General features: G+C 34.7%; 1 protein-coding gene across 12 annotated transcripts in view; it reads left to right on the forward strand.

The window, feature by feature from the left end:
- Nucleotides 1-15,533, forward strand: part of Khc-73 (Kinesin heavy chain 73) — a 176,277-nt gene that overhangs the window by 121,145 nt on the left and 39,599 nt on the right. For all 12 annotated transcript variants that reach the window (XM_073083972.1, XM_073083989.1, XM_073084013.1 and 9 more), the window contains exons 4-5: nucleotides 6,933-7,057; nucleotides 8,316-8,465. In XM_073083972.1, the coding sequence (XP_072940073.1) occupies nucleotides 6,933-7,057; nucleotides 8,316-8,465 (275 nt within the window). The remainder of the gene's footprint in view (nucleotides 1-6,932; nucleotides 7,058-8,315; nucleotides 8,466-15,533) is intronic.

Below are 15,533 nucleotides of genomic sequence, written 5' to 3' on the forward strand. Positions count from 1 at the left end.
TTGCTACGTTAAAACCGAGAGTAAGTATCTGTATCATAAGTGTACCTACGAACTAAGTGTAAGTGTATTTATGTATATATGCCTATTTTATAAGAGCTTAAGAAATAATAAATAAAAAATTGTGGGCGTTGCATTACATTCAAACCTAAAGGTTTATATAAATATAATATTTATTTAAGATATCCATTTAAAATAGAACAATTTCGTTTGGAAGATGAAAATGTGTGGCGTCAGAAAATAAAATCATCCACAAAGTACAATCTATATTATTTTTTTATTACTCTCACGTGAATATCGTTTAGTTACACATGACGCACATTTAATTTTAAAACCTTGATCTATAAGACACTGTTGTATTGATGATACAAATAGTAATTCATATACCCGTTTTCAATCAATGAAGGTGAAATTTATTAAATGTATCGTTATAATAATGAAGGCAATTTGTGTTTTCGATTACGACGACGTCAATGCGTCCGTGTTAAATCAGCGTCAGATCACTCACAACGGCAATTATAATTAACGCAACGTGCCTAATTGTACAACATTAATTTACAGGATATCTACTTCATACTTTACGTGTCTGGATTGATTGTTGAAGTAGTAGTGGAGTTAGTTGGTCATTGCTTGCTGACATTGTCGTCGGACATGTAAAGGGAGTTTTAAACAGGATTTGAATCCTATAGAACTGTCACATGTAAATTAGAAATTGTAAACTTTAGCGACACTCTACCGCGTGTCTAAATATCTCACAGATGCGTTGTTGATCTTTACCTTAACTTAACCTAACCTTAACCTGTCTTAGAATGTAACCTAATTTAATTAATTAAAACTCCACCAAAAATTCCAAGAGCCTTTTAATATTAAACCTATATTTAAGAGGATCAAATCAATATGTGATATGAAAAGAATGTAGGATTCTCGTAACAACTAAAGTTAGTTAACAGTTATAAACGCTCAAGTTTCTAGCAGTCGTATGTAATTACCTTTAACCCTTCCATTAGCGACGCGAAACAAGGTTGTGATATCCCTTTTGGTATCGTAATGGATATTACGGTTTAATATTTATTAATTTATGACCTAGTAGTAGAACCACCACTAAGTGCTATTAAACGCTATCGTATTCTGGTTAAAGAAAGATGCACTTGTACGAAACATTCCAACATAGTCCGCGTTATTAGAACTGCATGCTCGTTTGTTACTCCGACGTCAAAAATACTTTTAGTACTACACGAGGACATGAATTACATCATTAACGAGGAACAATACTTTTGTACAGACAGCACACAAATACTAATATTACTTGAAACTAGTATTAGTTAAAAGGTTAATTTTTAATCGGGTGTAAGGATAATCTCTTGGGAAGTTCTACTTTTAAGTAGTGAAGTCAGAGTATAGAATCCCAAAAGTTTCTCATCTCTCGCTTCGTGCATTTTCAGAGGGAACTAAAAATGTTTGGAGTTGAAGTGCTAGTAAAACTTTGTGAGTTCGTTCAAAGCGCCTTTTCACTTAAAATTTCTCTTAAATGTAGGATTTGGATTTCAGGAATTTTATTATATAGTATTTAAAGATTCAGCGATAAACGTTGGATTGCGTTTTGGAAGCATTTGAGGAAAATGTTTCTACTAACATTAAGAATTGAATTGCAAAAGTAGTCGATGTTCTCCGAACTGTAACCGTCGTGAAGAACATTACATTCTAATGTTGATCTGTCGTTCTTGAATGTTTGAAAATAATATTTGCTGTAAATACAAGTTCTCGCGGATGCAACGGTGTAGCAAATTGGATCCATTGGGGAAGTTTAAATATCTTACTCCCTACATCCGTAATAAATATTTACCAAAAATAATAAAATGTAGTATTTGATTAAGTGGAGTTATCTCTTAACAATGAACAATGTGATCCGAAATAATAAAAAAAAATGAGATATACCTACATTTAATATGTGGTTTTGCAAGATTTCCTGCGTCGTTTGTAGAGTCTAGTATACATTGATATTTAAATCCTTAATTTTAATATTTATCTCGCAAGGATCGGCTTCTTCCGCTCCGAATAGAATATGAACGAGTCTGTGTCATTGCTTGATATGTATCTGCAAGAACAACAATGTGGTAGTGAACGTCACTGCTAACATCTGGCGTCCATAAGCTGAGCAATATATAAATTGTTTACGAAATTTTACTGTCACATGTCCGTTATGTTTCTTTTATATTGCCTTTGGAATAAATATTTGTAGCAATGTTGAATTGAGATCATATCATATCTAGTGTAGCAACACGTTAATCAATAAAAGTTGATTTTTATAGATTAGAGACCACGACAAAATTACCGCAGGAATATGCGATTGTGTGATCGGCGTGCTTTTTACGCAATAAATAGGTGCACAGTTTAATGCACATCTGTAATCACCTCAATCAGTATTTATAAGTCTTTAAAGTGAGTTAGACCATTATCATAGAAAAAAGTGGCAATGATGCCGCTAAGACCCGTCATAAAGAGTTTGATAGAATTGATAACCTAGCAACAGCCGTGAACAATTCAACCCCTAAACACAGCAGCGCAAACATTCATGTATCCTTACATGAATCTACTTCGTCCTCGAAGTGGGTGAAGCGCTAAAGCGTTATACCCCAAAAAGTTTACGATTTTTGATTATTGAAGTTTCATATTGTTTATTGTTCCTATTCAATTTTATTCATTTCCTTCACAACTGCAGCCGAGATTGTAACTCGGTTGATTCATTTAGTGCTGAGCTTTTGACTTTGCTCTTCAATTAACGCTCGTTTATTTGAATTATAACTGGCTCGCTACAGGTTTGTCTACTGAATATAACGTTTAACGGGCTTGTTAATCACTTATTTGCATTTCAGATTCATGAACAAAGCCATTTCTATGTAGATAACTAATTAGTCATAGTGGTGGATTGCGGCCTTAACCCTTTTTTTGATAGAAAAATGTGGTTCAGCAGTGGGGCAAGGATAGGACAGTTTGAGATGGGAAAATCTTTGTGGTTTATATTCGGAGGCACCATTGTCACTCCTTCTGTTCTGAAGTCAAAAGTGGGATAATCGAGAGAAAACTCGACAAATGTATCTTAATCTTTAAGAGTAACAATGCTCCTGTGGCTTCATGCAGGTGAAGTGCAAGTCAAATTGAAACTTATTTTTTTATAAACAAAAACATTTAATGATGCGTATAGATATATTGTACGTGAAATGAATATTTTTTATCTTTGTACCAATTAGCCAATTTTTATGCATAATACAACGCTAATTAAAAATTATAATGACATTAAGAGGAGGCCATCCAGCTTTAATGAAACAGGCACTGAGTGCATTTCCAGGCACGTGCGCATTATCATAAGTTATATAGGACTGTTGAAATGGGAACAAAGAGAGGTGGAAGTAGGTATGCCGTCCGCATGACCTAAAACCAGGTGCAAGCTTTGCACCGTTCGTGGTGTGGTGTGTGTGGGGAGATGTGGCGTATTTTTTCTTGGTATCTACTCTACTTTATACCTAGGTATACTATTAAAAAACGATGAATATAAAACATTTGTTAAAATGCTCCTTGATTGTTAAGGATTTGCATCTATCGACGGAAATGATTTAATGTTATCGTAAATGTTTATGATCCTATAAAATGATGTTTCACTAAATCTTAGTAATTATTTAAGGTTTATTTAATAACTAAAATAATTTGCATTATATACCACAGATTTAACATGAATAACATTAAATTTAAAACGCTTCCCCTCGTCTCCTGGCCCATTCAAGTTAAACCGAGTTTTAACTACCTAGTGTTTGCATTCATTAATTGTTGGAGATGCAGCGTCAAGCTCCTCGGTACATACAATAGTTAGTATATATTTACAGAGGAGACTTGCATATTGTCGACGCTAGCAACTGGCTGTTTGAAGATGGTTTTTTTTATGAAGTGTTCAGCTTCCGAGTCTCGACTTCTTTTGTAATTTAATTTGCCGAGGTGATTTACAGTGGGGTGCACAATTGGAGATCGTTTATCTGTTTTGTTAGTTTATTTGTTCATCTGCATACGTACTGCGATATTGAAAACAAATACAATGCAGTAGAAAACTTTCATACGACATCTTTTTTTACTGACTAGAATAAAATTGATTCATTCGTATCAATAAACTATTGCAAGTATACTTTAAAGTTTACAAAACTATTCTACTATTCTTTCAATTCAGTCTTGAAACCAATATTGTCTGTACTGAATATACTCTTTATGTTTCTCGAATTTGTATTGTTTGTGTTGTTTGACGTATTCAGTGCACTTATCTAGATTACGGTTGATGCTGTCTCGCGACGCGGACTGATAAAGCACTGGAGAGCTGCCAGATGCGGAACATCATCTCGCGGACGATGCGGAAGTCACGCCCGCATCCGTCATCTTGCTGGATTTAAACGTGGATGTCGTAAGAGAACATATTCGTCGTGGTGACATTTGACAAAACACTATGGGGATTATGTCTCGGAGTTGTAGAATTTGGGTATTTTAGAGGCAGCATAAAAAATATTTAAACTCTGTAATGGATGCTAATACTTCGACTTACTCCAATACATACTTTTTCTTTTATAGAAGAAAATAGTTCATTTTTGCGCAATCAGTTTATGGTTATGCACGATAAGAAAAATGATATTTTAAGTAGAGATATATGAGGACTAATAGCAGATTCATATCGATTTATAGTTTTTGTAAACAATTTTTGGTAAGTGTTTTCTCTTAAAAATAATTTATACAACGTAATGGAGCAGATATGCTCTAATCGTCCCCAGATCCAGAGGGATGACATGTGCCCTCTGCCCACCAATGGACATAAATAAGTCGCGGCCAATGGCTATGAAAGTCCTATTCAAAATTTGGCATGATATGAAACTTGCGGCGCTCTGTTCGCTTTGATAGCCAGGTCTCTGGGGTCAGCCATTTTCTAAACATTTCTATGCTACAATATAGTATTTTTATTCAAAGAACGAAAATGCGGAACAGCCTAGAAACATTTATGAATTCTATGATTAAACGCTACAGAAGCTACAATTTGCAGGCTGAATACGTCCGAGCAATGTATATCTCGAGTTTCGCTAGAATCGAGAAAAAATATATATACCAATGTCATACAATATCATTAATTCTTTAGCTCTCTATCTATTGATCAAGCGTTTTCGGTTCAACCCGAGGCGGTATCAGGTGGCATCCTACCGAATGGTATCGTATAATATGCCAATAAATTCGTAATACCGTACACGGGACCCGGTGTTGTCGTTTTTTCTCTCGATGAATACGGAATATTGAATGCGCACATTCGACGCATATTGCGATATCTGTTACTCCCCGAGGGCTTAGGCTTGTCATCGGAGTTTGATTTGCGACATTGTTTTGGTGTTACGGGTGTGCGATGGCGATATCTGATTTGCCTTTCCTAATCTCCGATATGACAAATCCTTCGCTTCGAGAAAAATCTTTTTTTTAGTCCAAAGATTTTGCTACTTAAGTTTGCTTCGAATGATTTTTGTTTTACAATTCAGCTTAATACTGTTCAAATATTTATATAGGCACTTATGAAAAAATTAAAATAAAGTATGAATACATACATTACAATAGAAAATACAATAATTAAAACTTTCTAGATATTAATATTTAGTTCGCCACAATGTGTACTGTGCAGTAAGACCTAAATTTCTGTGTAACCTTCTAAGTTATTACAAAGAGATCTATTTCTGAAGTTAAGCCACAAACAAAAGTTACATAGTATTTTCGCATACAAATTAATGCTAAAATATGTAACAGCAAAGAAGAAATACATAAACGTGGTCGTTCGACCAACAAATGACTAGAGATTCGTTGACCGCGATGCCCTTGTAAATAATTTCTGCAAACAACGTTCCCAGCTGCCGCTCTCGAGGTTAATTTGTTTGTATTCGCTAATAAATATTAAGAAAACTTTTTCCTTTTCCCTTTTGTGGCTTTCGTTGGGCAAAGCTTCGACTTGTCCTCTCTAATTATGCTTCGGACAGTAATTTCGTATATTTTTTGCCGTTGACGTCCCTGTCAGCTGAATTTACGCTTCTCAGTTGTAGACGCTTTCATTAAAACAATTTTGTTTATTATTTTATGTTTTCCAAAAATAAGCGTAAATTACTTTTAGTTAGTGTAATATAATATCCATCATAAATTGGAAACTGAGGTTCATTTTCAAGTTTATAACCTTTATTTTAAATTTATTTAAAGAGAATGTCAATAACAATATCGTCAATCTAACGATTCTTTCGACAGGCATTTAATATCACTTAGAAGAGATTGAATGTCAATGCCATATCTATTTACAGTTATTTATTTTCTTGATAGAAACAATTTATGAACATTTATTAGAGAGTATGTAACTTTGTTTTATTTTTTAATTCTCGTACGGATTTGGGTAATTTTAAAGCTTGTGGCAAATGCTGGGTGATCCCTGGTCCGGTTGTTTTGTCCCTATTTCCTCTGTCGATGTATATTACTAAGGCCTGGACTTGGTTAGTGTAAAATAAATATAGTTCAAAAAACTAAAAAACACGCTTTTATGATAAAATTAACTAAAAAGTAGAAAATAATTTTCAATATAGGAATCAATTAAGGAACAGTAAGTTGTATTATTGTAAAAAAAGCGTGGAGTGCTCCACTTATCAATTTTCGAAAAGCACCCCACACTTTTTCCACAATTAAACTGAACGTTCAAAGTGGATAGAAATCGGGCTCAAAGATTCCGTTACTGTTACGTACATACATACATACAAACGTACAACCCAAGCTAATAAAAGCGTGTTAAAAAGGGTTGTTCACGATAAAAAAAAATTCAGAAAACCTTACTTTCGCTGGAGTACTAAAATTAACTTATATGATTCAACTTTTAAATTTTGTTCTTTTGACCTCAGGATCCGGCAAATCCTACACGATGATGGGCTCGCCGGGCGCCGAGGGCGGCATCATCCCTCGACTTTGCGATGCACTCTTCGAGAGGATAGCCGTACAGCAGTCACCGCCGGCGCTCACGTATAAGGTAAGGGTAGATACGAATAATTTAAAACAATCCCGCTCAATTTGAATTTCAGTATCAGATCATTCTCTCTTGTTACAAGCTTTTATTTACATATCATACATGTAGTCATGTAGTACGAGGATAAGAGCATACATGTATTCCACCTGATGGTGGAGTACATGTATGCTCTTATCCTCCTTCTATATATCATCAGATACATAAGTGGCTACTGCCGCCCATGACTATCTGTGATCGACCCCAGGTATGATTTAATTCCTACCTGAGATCGGCCACGGATAAGTATGTCTTCCATGCCGCACCTTTCTGAGATCTTTATAGAGATTCAGTTTTAGCGAGTCTTTTTGTCTTTAAACATGTACATATTAAAACAGCTCAATCTCGCAATAAATTAGAATGTGGATGGTTTTACGGAGCTTCTACTGGATTCAATCTCTCTACCAAATTATACCAACGTCTAGATGTTATATCATCTATCATAACTCGTATGTAACTTCTCCACTTGATTTATAGTTTAATCTCGCGGTAATATTTCTACAGAGCATATCTTGAGTTGAGGACCATTCGTCGTTAAAATTTAATTTCACTACACCCTTCAAACGTCTAGGCTACAAGGGTAACACACATTTTCAATGTTCACAGTTAATATGAGCATGAATATGATGTCTGTCCAAGACAAATTACGAAGATTAAACTTCAGACTTTGTCATCGTTGATTAGAGACAGAATTTCATAGATAAAAAATATTTCGTAATTTGTTCTGCAAAGTGCTACTGAAATTCGAATTACCTAATATCTTTTCAACAAGCTACAAATCTTAATTACCGAGATAATTACAAGTCTTCTTCAGAAATAATTTTAACCCTTGTAATGATGAAAGTATTTTATTTAGAACAGGTACTACTTACAGGTACTCAGCTTAAAATTTTATTAAATACTTAAATTAAAACTTGTTAATTAGAACTCCTTCTGGAACTGAAATGACGTCACTTCACATTTATTTTGTCTTATTGTCAGCAGGAATTGGTTTCAGATGATATATGGGACATTTCTCATCAGGTTGACGGCATGTTTCGACTATTTGCAGCTTATAATTGTAACATTTTGAAATACCGAATGTCTACTCAAAATTTTCGGAAAGCATTCGTCTGTTATCTTTGATTGGATACCACATTTGTTTGCTACTGTTTTCACGGACGCGAAGTCTGATAGCGTAAAACTAAAACATGAATGGGTAGTAACGATGCTTCGCATCCCCCAGGTGGAGGTGTCGTACATGGAGATATACAACGAGCGGGTGCACGACCTGCTCGACCCGGAGACAACGCGCCGCTCGCTGAGGGTCCGCGAGCACGCGGTACTCGGACCTTACGTCGACGGGCTCTCGCAGCTCGCCGTCACATCCTTCCAGGTGAGTTGAAACATACAAGAGCTTATTTTAATAGGAAGAAGGGCTCAAGCATTAAAATCCGTGGTCAATCATTTATGACCTTATAGGTGATGGAATATATAAATTTTGATTGTTCTTCCCAAGTAATGCTGCCCGATTGATCTCTGACTGTAACCTATACTATCAACTTATTATACATAACTGTTATTTTATAATTAAGTTTTGAACTTTCTTTTTTTGGAATCTGAAATTAGTTTTGACGTTTAATTATTTTAAATGGGAAAATTCAGCAATCATCGAGCGTAGCGACGAAAAGTCGAAAATTGTTGCTCTCTTTGCTATGATTTCAATTACTACGGCCTTTGCTTTAGAAATTATGTCTGTCAGCGCTTTTATTAAAATACTACTGACTTCTTATTAATTACAGAAATATTTTAATTGTGATTCAAGATTGAAGCTTGTCTTTTCATTAGTAAGCGAGGTTTGGTCCATTAAATCTGTTCTTTCAAAAACTTCTCCGGACTTTTTGATATCAAAGCCACGGTAAAATTCTTTGAATATCCTCAACTTTAATACCGACCTAAAAGCTGAAAATATTTAAGTACTTTTACTTTTTGTGCACTTTTTGTAACCGCGCATTAGAAGCGCGTGTAGATCTTATCCAATCTACTAAGTTAAGCAACATCTGCGTACTTGCACTTGGACTACATAGTAGTATTTCAGGCGCGCTTCATATTTCGGAGGGCACAGTAAGCAATCAGTCCGAGTCGTTATCATTGTGAGCAATTTGAAGAAATTCGGGGAGCCAGTCACCCTCCTCATCCTCATTAAACCACAATCTGCGTAAGTAGGGTCCCATGCCAAAAAAATAGATCTCAAAAGTGTGTGAAGCCTAAAAATACGCAATTAGGGCGCAATTAGCTATGGCTAAGTCCGTTACTTTGAGAGGTCAACGTGTCCACCAATGGTCGAATGGACCAATGGAGTGACAATACCCAGTAGTGACAGAAGAATAAGATTGCAGTCATAGGTTCAAAATAAAAGAGATTTCCACGTAAACGAGTTTTCCGATCAGCGACGAGCCCAGACAGTCGGAAACAAGTTCAGAGGTACATTTCCTGTTGGAATCAAAGGAGGATTGAGGTAGAAAACTGTACGTATAAGAATCCGAGCCAAAATCCCCCGCAGCGAGTGCCAACAAGTGTCCGGGAGATAGATGGGACGATCGCCGGCTACGTGCTGCGGCACTATTGAACGACGAATTTAGATAACTCACTAACGTAGTCCATTTAAAGGTGCAATCCTACGGTAAATGTACTTTAGTCACATAAACATACGATTTCAGTACTTCAATCGGTACCTTTTCGGTAATGTCCATTCTTCTCTCATTCTTTTAGACGTACAAACAGTATAAAATGGAAAAGTGGTCGGATACATTTCTACTTGTAATTATTTTGTAAAATATTATTGTTGATTTTTTTGCTGTGAAGCAGCTACTTCGGATTACAATCTCGAATCTCATTTCGTTGGACAGTTCAACTACTTTTCCAAATGTTTCATCTATTGTTTTAGGGTCTGATGCCAGATAACCAAATTGTATTTCTATTTTTATTTCGTTAATCGAGTGTTGGAATCGTTAATCTGGAATCCTGGACTTGAATTTCTATTGGAATAATGTAAACTTACATTTAAGACGGGTACAGATGCCCCCTATTCGTAAGCATGTAACATTGTTGATTATGGCAATACATTAAAATTGTGCGCAAGCTAATGGTGACCGGGTATGACATGTGTTTGACGCTTATCGATCGCCGAACGTTTGTTTGGAGTTTGACGTGATGATGTCGTGACATGCGACATTGTCAAGTTACTAAAAATCAAAAGCGCCGTATCGTGTCTCCATAAATGTAACATGTAACTAATCAGTTACATCACATAGGAATGCTGTCGGTGCCATTTCAACTGTCAGAATTGCTAATAGTATTTTTATAGAACGAGAATTTTAAATGAATAGTAAAATGTTATTGTTCTCTTTCATACTTGCAGCTAATGCCTAGGTCATTGGGTTGCGTAGGTGGTTTATGCAAGCAATAAACTACATTACGTTCGCTTCCAATGTACATGCAATCGAACAATATTGATTATATAGGGGAAGTTTGCGGTTTTATAGCGTAACTTAAGCTCGGTAAGCTCGCTTATCTTGTAAACTTTGTATAATTGACCTATAAAAATGGTCCGTTAGTCCTTTATAGCCATGACAAGAGGAATAAAATTTAATAGATCTGACATTGTCGGAATTAAATATTTTTAGCTTAAACTAAATTTCAAATAATGTCTTATATCGACATTTGATAGCAATAGCATATTTTCTAATTTTGTATGATAAATTATACCTACTGGTATTTCAAATATCCACATCGCATAAAATCTCGGTTAAATTCCAAAAAGCGTATAAACACATCAGGCTAAGGAAACGCCAAATATTTTAATTCAAACATTTTATAATGTATCTAGTACATATAAAATAATAATAAGTAGGAATACTGCATTCAATTTAGACCATATCCCAAACCTTTGAATTACCGTTTGCATTTCGTATCTAACAAGGCAAGTTGGGGCTTAAATACGATTTGAAAGCCAGATCCTCTTCAAGCACGATATCGTTAAGAGTTGTGACGTCAATTCTAATATCGCGAAAATATTATATGAATAAGAACTTTATTCAACTTGTAGAGGATCGAGAACGTATTACTTGTTTGAGGAGACTTGAAAACTTGTTAGGTATGCCCTTTAAAAAAAGGACGTCACGTTTTATTTTATATTCCAAGTTCGGTTCTCAAAAGTTACGGAAACTTTTCATGAATAGTTTAGTACTTTTTTTACTTGTAACTTTTCGTACTCATCATATTTTTACCAAGAAATGATATTCTTGGACCAAAATAATGCCTATACATCTTTACTGCCTTCATTTATGTAAAAAAATAATGTAATTCACATTAGCATTGACTCATGTCGCCATTTTGATTTTTTTTAATAGCTTTTGTTATCCAACTTTGGCATCCCACGGTTGCCGTTTTAATATTCTATTAAATTTTATAGCTCACGTTACCGGCGACATCGAGATGAAATGATACTTTATTTATGAAAATCGGTTGTTTCTGATTTATGATGTATGTACCTAATACCCGTTATTTTTAATGCATCGGTATTTTGATACTTATTGGTAGGTACCTATATCAAGTTAAAATATCATTACTATACCGGCCGTGACGTAATCTAGTAAAGGTTTTCGGGCAACACTTACATAAATCGCATTTATTAAATCTTAAGCTTAAGCCTTTTTTTGCATTCCCGAGCATTGCAGGCGATTTCAAATCTAAGATACGCCACTGTACACTGGAGAAAGAAAGTAAAGAACTACTAGTGTATAAAGTCATATTTAAAATAACGTGTAACCTTCCAGGGTCCCTACATGGGACTGATTATAATCTGTACCTACATCCGTACATTATCCTAGGATCCACTGAGGTAAAGGTCACGGTTCCGTGAGGCCGGGATTACAGTTTCGTGCCGCTCATTAACCCACAGCCCTAATTTTATTATTATGTACTTTATATTGTCCCACACTCCAAGCTATTGCCTAGTCAAAAACATAATTTATTTGTAGTACGAGATCGAGAGTAGTTGATAAAAAATGTATTTTAATAGAAAAGCTGATGGACATAGTAATCACGAGGCCAGATCTTAACTGATTTATATGTATTATGTACGCATATTTTCTTGTCAGACTGTTTTATTTATTCCTTTTCATACATCATTCATGCTCTAACGAGACCTAAATAGCATTATATGTGTCATATTCAGCTTCATTTGCGCGTTTCTCAGTCGAAATCGTGACAGAAAGGTGAACCTTGACGTTTCGCGTGAAATACGAGTACGTAATATCAAAATCTGGCTGTATTCGTCGCAGAAATTATTTACGTCAACAAGCCTCCGAGCATTTTTCATCGCGGCACGTGACAACGTGACGTTTGTGAAGAATTAACAGACACGTAAAAACCATATCTTAGGACGCCATCTTCATTCTATTTTATGAACCTGATGTGTCCAAAAGAAAAGATAAACGACATCCGCCCATTTTCTCGACCTTTGCCGGCGTGAGTTACTCACATTAGGAGAATGGAGAACTGTTGTATTTGCTAGGAACTTTCGGGGTCTGCCAAGTAAATATCAGTGGGTAGAACAAAAATTGGGCGGTCACGGAGATCGTCAGTTTCCTGAAGATTGGTCGTTTCGACAGCTTCATTACGTTAAGTTGGTGCCTGGGGAATTGAACGGTACCCATTATTCCTGCAGATTTCCGTCCGAGTTCGGCTCAGCCCATCTCATTTGTACGGCAAATGTTTAATTTTCAGCCTCGGATGCTGTTAACATTGGTTTGAACGGGACTTTGCTTGAAGCCGTTTTCAATATTTTGTGCTTTCGAATATAAATGGTCAATGAAAGTAAACGAGTTAGAGTAGAGTAATTTTCTCTCTGAAAATTATAGGAATTGACTTCCTACCTTTTTTTTGAGGTCTCAGGGAAAATTTCACTCGGTAATACAAAACTGCCTCTTAGAGAACCTACCTACACTTGACATTACAGAATCTTTATATATTTAATTTTTAGTTTTTTCTTATTGATTCCATGTAATACCGATTCATCTCATTATTTTACCAAATTCTTCGTTTTGTAGTTTGCAATATTTTTACGTGTTACGTAGTATTGAACACATCGCGGAAACATTCCAAAATACAGAGTTTAAAATACTTCCACGACTTTGTTTTCTTAATACAATTTAAGTTTAAACTAAGCCAAAACCATAAATATCTTTATATTTTCTTTATGTTACTTTTAACACGTTGAAACGTTTTTAAAGTGTATACAAGAAGCGCTCACATGCATTATAGTGTAGTAAGTTTTCCCAGGGTGCACTTACGCCGACATCAGAGTAGATACTCTAGCGGGAAGAACTTTTAAAATATTTAAAAATACTTCTACAAATAAGTATGTGTTATTATTATTTTTTTTAGAAATGAAGATTAAATATTATAAGTTTGAAAAATAATAAATAAGTTAACTGATTCAGGTGTATCAAATCTCTATAGTATTTATTTTATTGATGAACCTACTTGTTTATTGCGTAAGAGTTGTTGTAAATAAAGCAATTTATATATCGGCATCCTGCAATTTAAACGAAAAATAATTATAACCTAATTATTATGATTTATTGTATATAATTATAATTAATGCTATTTTATTACGATTTTATATGTAAGTACTTCGTACACCTCACCAGAGTGGTAATTTCTAATATAATAAATAGGTAAAGCGTGGAGTGATAGTCTTTATAGACCTTCATTTAAAAACAGCTCTCAGGAATGATGACGGGTTCTTCATTTATATTAATTTCTAATACGTTAAGTCCGAGGGTATGTACCTAACATAACATGGAAGTCAAGTCATGGACTTCCATGTTATGTTAGGTACATAACATGGAAGTCAAACCCTTGGACTCCAAGCGCAAGAAACCGAATTGGCGAATCTGGGTTATGACGGCTGTTATTAAATGTATAAGAAACTTTAAAAAAACAATGCCTATAGTATTTTAACAAAATTCACTTACAAAAAGAACGACAAGAATGTAGGTAATGACCCTATACATAGCTGTGAACACCGCAACATTACGCGGAGAATCGCGTGTACGAAATAAACGCTTTTTTCTCTTGTTTACATTTACAGTCCAGATTGAATAAGCCTTTTAGCTCTCGGCTCGATGTTGTCTTTCAATTTCACCGAGCCTCCTCAATGTTACGAGGGAATTTTCAGCTTCATTACGCTTTAAATTTATATCTTAAACGATGCCTTTTGTAAACATTTCAATAGACGCCCGCTCTTGCATAACCGACTATTATTTTTTGTATAAAAAGCAGGATTTGTCAATTAGCTCAGTAAATAAATTATGTTGCAAAATTGTTTATAGAGTTAAATTATATTTTTGTTATAAATTGAGATAGCAAACGAGCTTGCAGGAATTATTATATTGAAACTCGGATTCTCAATCGTGGTGTCTGACGTTCGAGTCCCAGACACGCGCTTCTGATTATTTAAAGTGATATCCGTATTACAAATCAATTTAATTCCTTCAGATCTAAGGTCTTTCTAAATTGGCATTAAATACAGATATTAGTCTTTTATATTCGATCGCTTTTATATGATGCATGTTTTAACAAACTATTTTGTTATTAACATTTCTATTAAGTGAGTTAATATTTGGTATGTTTAATATTCAGTCGGATTTTGTTCAATGTTAAACATTAATCGGTTTAATAAAACATAATTATACTTTATTCAGCGCAAATTGACCTGCAATCGTGCAGCTCAATTAACCCACTAAACTAATAGGATTATAGCAAACATGTTTTCGATGTGTACCTACTGCCTATAACACCGCAGTCTCGTAGTACCTAATTAATTATTTAAAAATTGCATAAAAACTTATTGAAGTAATTTTATTTTGATTTTAAATTTAGTTTGGTACTTCATTTGTGTTTTGGTATTAACCTATGCGAAATCATAAATTGGTTAAACTTTGCCTTTTACAGTTAGAAGTTAATCTTAAATACTTGCTCTAATCCTATGGATAGGTACTGACTGCTAAATTACTGATTGATCGATTTATCGAACCTGTTAGATTGTCTGCACGAATTATTCACTAAACGAAATCACTTGCTTTCAATATGAAATTTAAGTGATATTGGATATATATTTAACTATTATTTAAATTTAATTTGTATTAGTACCTATCGAATTAGGATATATTTTGATAGAGCAAAACAAAGATTCTGCTACTCCTACGAAGTGAATAGCACATACACAATTCCACCTACTTGTCTACTACTGAACACTATTAAATGTTAATCAAAATAACAGATGAGCATTTAACGCGTACCCAATAAAATGTATATTTGGGCGCGTGATGGATTGCCCCCGTTGATGTAGGGACGGCGTCGATCAGTCATCCGATATCGTTCCACTTGCCTCCTT

This window comes from Epargyreus clarus, unplaced genomic scaffold (genome assembly GCF_041222505.1).
Source record: "Epargyreus clarus isolate Ecla_fem2 unplaced genomic scaffold, WU_Ecla_fem_2.2 ptg000003l, whole genome shotgun sequence".
NCBI lineage: Eukaryota > Metazoa > Arthropoda > Insecta > Lepidoptera > Hesperiidae > Epargyreus > Epargyreus clarus.